The sequence below is a fragment of the Teleopsis dalmanni genome, chromosome 2 (assembly GCF_002237135.1).
Source record: "Teleopsis dalmanni isolate 2A chromosome 2, ASM223713v2, whole genome shotgun sequence".
Taxonomy (NCBI): domain Eukaryota; kingdom Metazoa; phylum Arthropoda; class Insecta; order Diptera; family Diopsidae; genus Teleopsis; species Teleopsis dalmanni.
In genome coordinates, this window is record NC_051847.1 from 111,181,927 (window position 1) to 111,190,090 (window position 8,164).

Here is an 8,164-nt window from a genome sequence, read left to right on the forward strand (position 1 = left end):
ACACCTAATATTAAATTTAAAAAAATAATTTAGTTGTAATTGTATTCTACAAATAGAATTTAGCAACTGACACTTTGCAGAGTGTAAGTAAGACAAGTAAATTGTAACTGAGCAAATCACAACAAACATAGCAGTATATATCAGCAGTATTTTTTTCTTTCATAATAGGGAAAGAGAACACATGTGAAGTAGTGCTGTTCACATTATTCGAAGTTTTTAAAAATTCGAAGTTCTTCGAATATTCGAATATTCGCATTTCAACGAAGTCTTCGAAGTTGGAAAAAACTTCGAAGTTTTTGTGAATTTTTGTTCTCGAAGTCTTCGAAGTTTAAATGTAGTGAAAAACTTCGAAGACTTCGAAGACTTCGTAAGCAAAAGGTGAAGTGAGAGCGCACAATGCAAACAAACGTGCATCACACAAATTATTTGAGGGATGAAAGCGTTTGCTTTGTTTGTACGGTTTTATGTTTTTTGTTGTTATTCTATGCAGAAAATTAAAAACATGTTTTTTTGTTTTATTTTATTACATAAAATTTATTTTATTATTAAATATGTATTATAATATATATTATTTTTAAATATGTTATTATTAAATATTTTTTATATTAAATAAAAAATTCACATTTTAAATAACTTATATTTATTATTTATATTTAAAAAATTATATTTATGAAAATTTTTAATATAATATAAAATACATGAAAATTTGATGGAATTTCTTTTATACAATTTTGCTTATACACTAATTTACATTTTATTTAGATACTTCCTTATAATATTATGTATTTCTTTTCCTAGAATAAGGGATTTAAAAATTTTCCATAAACAGTAAAATAACTGTAACTACAACAAAACATTCAAAATTTTATAATGCAAAAATAAATTTGCGCTTACCTGCGTGATCATCACAGCTCATACAGGTCAAATAATTAGGCATTAATGAGCAAAACTCATTTTTCCATAACTAATTTTCAAGGTTTTAATTTGTGATTTTCTTTTTAAAGGAAAATGAAAATTTTTATAAAATTCCATTACTAATAAAATCCATCAATATCAATATTTTCATATTATTACGTATATATTTTATATTATAATAAAAATTTTCTCAAATATGATTTTTTAAATATAAATAATAAATATAAGTTATTTAAAATGTGAATTTTTTATTTAATATAAAAAATATTTAATAATAACATATTTAATAATAATGTATATTATAATACATATTTAATAATAAAATAAATTTTATGTAATAAAATAAAACAATAATTTTCTGCATAGAATAACAACAAAAAACATAAAACCGTACAAACAAAGCAAACGCTTTCATCCCTCAAATAATTTGTGTGATGCACGTTTGTTTGCATTGTGCGCTCTCACTTCACCTTTTGCTTACGAAGTCTTCGAAGTCTTCGAAGTTTTTCACTACATTTAAACTTCGAAGACTTCGAGAACAAAAATTCACAAAAACTTCGAAGTTTTTTTCAACTTCGAAGACTTCGTTTACTATTCGAATATTCGAATTTCTTCGAATACTTCGTAAATTCGAATATGAACAGCACTAATGTGAAGCAACAACAGTGCTCTTAAAATCCTCAGAGTTATATATTAATCGCAAAAATATTTGACTAAAGTTTTAATGCGACCAAGTGCAATAATTAGTCTATTGTGAATGTTCACTGAAAATATGTTTCAAAATTCAAGTCGTTCGTATCATATCATATTGTACACAGCACAACAAAAAATATATATCAAACAAAAGCATTCAACATCAACCAGAGTTAATGTTATTTTTTTTCTGCCCTGAAAGAGAAAATTACGGCTTTAGTTCAATTAAAGTTAAACTTTATATATATACAATTTAATGTTTTAATTTTCAGCAATTTCATTTTAACTTTTAAATATTTTTTTAAATTGTAATTAATTATTTTTATTTTTTTAATTAATTTTTTTACTGCATTATTTAATTTTTATTATTAATATTTTTATTTTTTTTTTACTTATAAACGAATTTTGGATTTTCTGTTGTGAAATAAATTCATTTTTTTTTTGAGTAATAATTATTAATTTATCATAGTAAATTTTGAAGACGAACCGTATATAAATCATATATAAACATATAAATCGTATATATATTGCAAAAAAATTTTACAAGCTACTATTCTCAGGTGTAGGTTTTTTTGTATACATAGGTTTTTTTTTATAGATTTTTTATACAAAAATACATAAAGAAAATAAAGATAATAGAGAAAGTTGAAATCGAAATGGATGTGGGAAAGCAATAATAAGGGTGCGGTGTTCTCTGTTGGTTTTTATAAATTCTGATATAGGTGTATGAAATATGTTGTCAAGGACCCCACCGCAAAATCGACGAGCATACCAGGCTAGTCACCGTACCATGAACGGTTTCTGAGAGCGTCGAAATATCAAGAGGCGGACACAACACAGTAGTTAAATGATGTTCTCATTTATCATATTTAGCAAACAAGTTGATCAGCTTTTTATAATTTCCTTTGTTATTCGAACTCGTATTCATAATTGCCTTTAAAAGCAAGCTCTTGAGTCCCAAAAAGCAAACACAATCTATTAGATATTCTAAAATTTCACAGTTTTATGAAACCTGTTGATTGTGTCGAGTTGTTATTTTTTGTTATTCGTGTAGAGAAAACCCAATCCTTGTTTCCAAACGTTTTTAAGGAAACAACACAATAATATATACTTGTGTCAGTTGATGTATATTCATAGCAGTAGCTAAATAATTTAAGTAACTGTATCCAAAAGTCCAAATTCCTCCCTCTTTAGATGTAGTAAATAAAAGGTATGGTCAGCTAAACAAATTATTTTTTAAAGGACAGTCACATAACTAAGATTTCTCATCGTAATTGGATGAATGAAAACGTCTACTGAAGTTTCTGTCTTAGTATTTACTTACGCAAGTCATATTTGGAAGTTTTGGTGTTGGCATTCCAACTTGCACCAATTCTAACTTTTCTTGGAAACTCGGACGCACTTACAACGTATTTTGTCGATTCTACTGTTACGCACAACTAACGACATAAATTTGCGAACGCAATTGTTTAAACGGGAAAGACGAAATTTAATAGAAATGTTCTGCGATTTGAGGTGCAAACTTATGGGCAGGCCTAACAACTATAACAGCTAAGAGAAGAAAATAATTGACTTTTCATAGACAACTCTATTTAATTGTTTTTGCTAACACTTTAGTCTTTAAAAATATATATGTATATGTAAATGTAATAAATAATTTTAATTCTCGATGTAAAGATATTGTGATAAATTTATATATCTTATTTGACATTTTGCAAATTATGTTATGGTGTGCGCTGCACACCTCCGCATCTTGTCTCTGGTTCATATCAATAAATATTTCTTTACGAAAGTAATTAGTTTTTGTTGAAAACTTTCATTCGAAAGACACTTTTAACGCTCAAGAAAACCAAATGACCGGGTACGTTGACTTGCCTGTAAATGCATTAAATTTGCACTTTCATTGTGAAAATATTTCATGCGAAGTGAATGACAGTAAATGCTTGAATGTTAATTACCTAGCATTCAGTTAAAGCACACATACTCGTACATAGAAATTTCGTCGAAGGAAAGTTTCAATATCATTCAAGCATAGATTAAACGGTCGTCGTCCATCTGTGCATATATTAGAAAAAAAAGCGGATTTAACTATCAAAACTTAAGTGAAATGTTCAATTTTAATTGCTAGTTAGTTTGACCAACTACTTTTCGAACCTCAACGCTATTTTTATCCAAGTAAATATAACACTACATAGCAGTGTTAAGTACCATCCAATCACATCGACGTGGCAGTCTAACGACTTCACAGTTGCACTTGTCCATATTTTGTAATTTTCGTTCATGTGAAAAAATGGAAAGTGGAATTTCCAGCAAAAGTAAAAGTATTTTCCTTTATGCCAGGCAAAGCTTGTTTATTAACATTGAATTTGCAAAAAAATTTAATGTTCGCCTCCAATCGAAAAAATAGAGGACTTTAGAAGTAATTCGTTAGTGCAACAGAACAGTTAAAGCGCTTGCATTGCTCATTTAATATAATCTGAAAGTGAAGTTGTGTTGTATAAGATATACGGCTTACATATATAGTAGAAGTAGATTTCATTATACCTTATTTGCGTGCACAGAAAAGCAACACTAAAAGCAAGAAGTTTAGGTAACATAACGGGTTTTAATGTATCATAAAAATATAATTATTTTAAAATGCATGTAAAAATTCATGTGTTTGATATAAAATAGGGGAAATTTCGATTGGTTTTGATGCGCTACTAACAAGTGTCCCGCTGGGCGTTTACTTGGGCTTCATGTGCAGCTCGTGCAGCTTTATATGCGGCTTGCTTTGTGTTGGCTAGATCGGCTCGTGCTTGACTCATTTGGCGTAGTAACTGTTCAACACGGTTTTTGGCTGCCTCCATTAGTTGTGTCTTTTCGGCAAGTTCTTGCTGTGCTCCCTGCGCTGCTTGTTCTGAGTTGCCAACATTTGCTTGCGCTGTGCGGACAGCTTGTGTTAGGGTCTTCAATTGAGCTTGAGCTTGCTGTACAGCTTGCATTGCAGCATTAACATTACATTGAGCACTCTGTAGTGATGCGCTCTCCTCTTGCACAACAGCTTCTGCTTCACGCACTTCTTGCTCTAGTTGTTCCACAATTTGTTGTTTACCAGCTAATGCCGCTTCTGCTGCCTTTGCGGCAGCCATCGCTTTTTCAGCCAATTGAGCCTTCACTTGATGAGCAGCGGCTTGACCAGCAGCTGCCTGTGCTTCAGAAGCAGCCTTGGCTTCTTGGGCAGCTTTTTGTGCTATGTTGGTGGCTTTTTGTTTTGAGTTTCCCCCACCCGGACCACTATTGCATTTGTCTTCACAACCATTTCCATTGCCATTACCGTTTCCACCACCTTCTGAATTTTCCGAAGCACTTGATTCGCCACTGGCTGGAGCAAAATCCGCATAGTAACTCTGCACAATGTGCTTCAAATTGCGTTTACGCTGTTTAAAATGATTGTGAATTTAACACTTGTGAACAGACTAATATAATATCTCACCTTTCCCTTCTTATAACAGTCCGCAGTTAGTATTGATAAACTCAGAAATATTAGAAACAACGTAAGAAACTTCATTTTTTACTTTGTACCAGAATATCGATGTGAAATTATCTAAAAAAATAAATTTAAAAAAAATTTTTGATTAGTTTTTCTAAAAAAATCAACGCAATCTATGAGTATTTGGTTAGTATGTGATATATATTTTCGGATCGGAGATTATGAGTGTTATTTTCCTTTATTTTTTCTGTCGCATAAAAACCTTTTTAAAGTTACATATAGTAGTTAGTTTATATATTTACACAGCTTATTATTATTTAAATTTATTTTTAATGAATTTCTTTATCGACAATACATGATATATGAATATACATATACAAAAATATATTGAAATATTTGACTCAATTTAAGTGAATATCTTTACAAGAACATTCAATAAGCAATATAAAAATTTTTTGAACTGGTCGTACAAGGGATAAACTGCACTATATAATAAATATTTGGAGTTGAAACTTTGAATAAAATTGAAAGCTACAGAACTTCATTATATATTTGTAACCGACATGTCAGCGATTTTACGGTTAACTATTTTAATCTTAATATTTGGTATGTATTCATTGTATATATTGCTAAGGATGAATATTTTTACTTTTTTATCATTTAGATATAAACTATTTTGTTTTGGCACGAAAAGTAAAAAGAAAAGGAAATTACCATCTTAATGTACCCCCACCTCCTCCAGCTCCACACCCACACCAAATAACAATTGTAGATACATCCCAGCCTTATCAATTTGAGAATGTGCAACAACACAATGAAGAACAACCTTCTCAACAAGTAACATATTTTGAAAAAGATTTCCCCATTGTTCACAGCAGTGGTGGAGGAAGTAGCTTTTATATTGATAACGGTCTACGTAATATTGCCAAGGGTTCTGCAGATCAAGCAAACTCAGCAGTCGCAAGTCAAAATGCAGCTGGCAAGCAAGCAGCGTATGTGGCAAAAAGCACTTTGGCACAAGCCGCAGCACAAGCAGCTAGTACTGCCGTAGCCGTGCTTAAAGGCAAAGAAGTGCTGCTCCATAGACTTGAAGAACAAAACAGTGAAACACATAAAATAATGGAAAGTGAATTAACTCAATTGCAGCAAGCGAAGAGAGCCGCGAAAAGTGCGCAATACGCAGCACAGCAGGCTATTAATCACGTTTCAGTACTAACTGCTGCACTTAATAATGCACAGGCTGCTTCTGAACTTGCTCAGAAAGCTGCTTCCGAAGCAGCTGCAGAATTGGCTTCACAAATTGACATGGTGGCACAAGCAAAGACTAAATTGGAGCAAGTTGAATCACACTTATATTCGGCTCGTCTAGACTATGAAGAAACAAAAGAGGCAGCAGCTAAAGCTACACAATCTGCACAAGAGGCTCAAATTAACGCCAATGATGCAGCGGTTCACGCGAATGTTGAGCTCAGTGAATCGGTGCACATTCAAGAAAATCACAATGAACAAATCACGCCGATAAATCATAATTTTTGAGTAAATACTCTTTGCAATTCCATTTAAATTTATTGTTTGCAAACTAAATTTATTCACGATTGTAATTTATTGCTTTAGTTATTGCTACTTAGTATTATTTCAAAATATTTTTAACTAATCAATTTAATAAAAATACATAATTACTTACTATGTCCTAGAAAAATATTTACAATTTTTATATAACATTTTGTACTTGATTTTTTCTTTTTTTTTAAATATAAATAATAAAATCAAATGTAATGAGATTAAAATAACTTAAGTCTATGTCCAAGTGGCTAATATTACAAAAGTCAGTTAAGTTCAATGACATTGAGACGAATGTCATAAAGTTGTCTATACAATTGTCGTAGGACATAGTAAAAAAAAGCCCAGCTCAGACAACTTGCATAATATTCCAATACAACTTCAACAATAATCGCATTGCATTTATTGCAACTTGTATTAATTTAATGCTATTTATTGCAATAAATGGGATAGATTAAGATGAATAGTTCAGCTGAAGTGGGTTATAAGAGTATTCGTTTTTCTTCAAATTTTAGCTTTTTTCTTGGTATCAAATAAATAGTTTCCATTTAGTTTGCTCAGATTTTGTTAGTAGGTATAAAGTTTTTCGGATTCAAATTTCGTCCTACAATAACCATTAAATAATCTTATTGATATATAGATATTCATATATACTATATAAATATAGATTCATTTCATTAACATTTTCTTTTAAGTTTATTATATGTCACTTTGTACTATCGCTATAGAAAAGTTATTTCCTGAACTCCATTAATTTTTTTCTTCAGAAAACGTTAGTATCTGAGCATCAAAGAAATAGCTTGCTCAAGAAAATGCATATTTCTAAGTACTATGAAACATTTATGAAAACCTTTATTAATCTAAGTTCTCTGCTTTATAATGCTGATATTTCCGCGGAATTCTTTCTTTAAGTGGGTGCTGCGCATTCAATTCACAAAGCTTCCAGCTCTGTTCAAATAGCGTATAGGTGTCATTATAATACCACAAACCAGGATATGAAAATTTAAGTTCTAAAATCAATCAACAAGGTTCATAAAGGAAACTATTTTTGAAAGATCTATATTTGGGATAAATGCTGGTTTATTATTTCGTACATAGTGGAATAGTAAAATGTCTTGATCTTACCAGATCGTGACATTTGCTTAGGAATTGTTTGGTTGTTACTTTTTCATCTTTTAACATACAGCTTCTGGCTAAAAGTGATACTGATTTTTTGACATAGGTACCTACTGGTCACTGGCATACCAACACCTCCAGGAATTCTGCTATTTTTATAATAGTCTTGCCCAGTTAGTTTTTTCGCATTCAATAAGTTGTAGTGTGGCTTTATTAATTTTAAAATAACACAAAAAACAATACTGTCTAGACAACAATACTCCCTCTTTAAATTTTTTTTACTTTTTATGTCTATTTTGTATATATATATATATTTTTTGTAGATTTTGAGGTATTCAGAACCATGGAGGTTAATAATAGTTCAAATTTGAAATTTAATTTTTTAAGTTATGAAATTTGTTTTTCCAT

The 8,164-nt window shown here is 30.4% G+C and overlaps 2 protein-coding genes across 3 annotated transcripts; one reads left to right on the plus strand and one right to left on the minus strand.

Moving 5' to 3' along the window:
- Positions 1 to 4,193: 4,193 nt before the first annotated feature.
- LOC119680025 (protein no-on-transient A-like) lies at positions 4,194 to 6,781 on the minus strand. 2 transcript variants are annotated; one of them, XM_038092643.1, is made up of 3 exons: positions 6,765 to 6,781; positions 5,084 to 5,194; positions 4,194 to 5,027 (listed from the first exon to the last, which is right to left on the minus strand). In XM_038092643.1, the coding sequence occupies exons 2-3, from the start codon at positions 5,156 to 5,158 to the stop codon at positions 4,311 to 4,313; spliced, it is 792 nt and encodes a 263-aa protein (XP_037948571.1). In that variant the 5' UTR covers positions 5,159 to 5,194; positions 6,765 to 6,781; the 3' UTR covers positions 4,194 to 4,310. The 2 variants fall into 2 exon arrangements, with proteins under 2 accessions (XP_037948571.1, XP_037948570.1); XM_038092642.1 differs by lacking the exon at positions 6,765 to 6,781 and adding an exon at positions 5,795 to 5,876.
- Positions 5,774 to 6,738, plus strand: LOC119680026 (the record flags this gene model as incomplete). Its single annotated transcript, XM_038092644.1, has 1 exon — positions 5,774 to 6,738. A coding segment is annotated over one exon (843 nt), but the record flags the coding sequence as incomplete, so codon positions are not given.
- Positions 6,782 to 8,164: the final 1,383 nt, after the last annotated feature.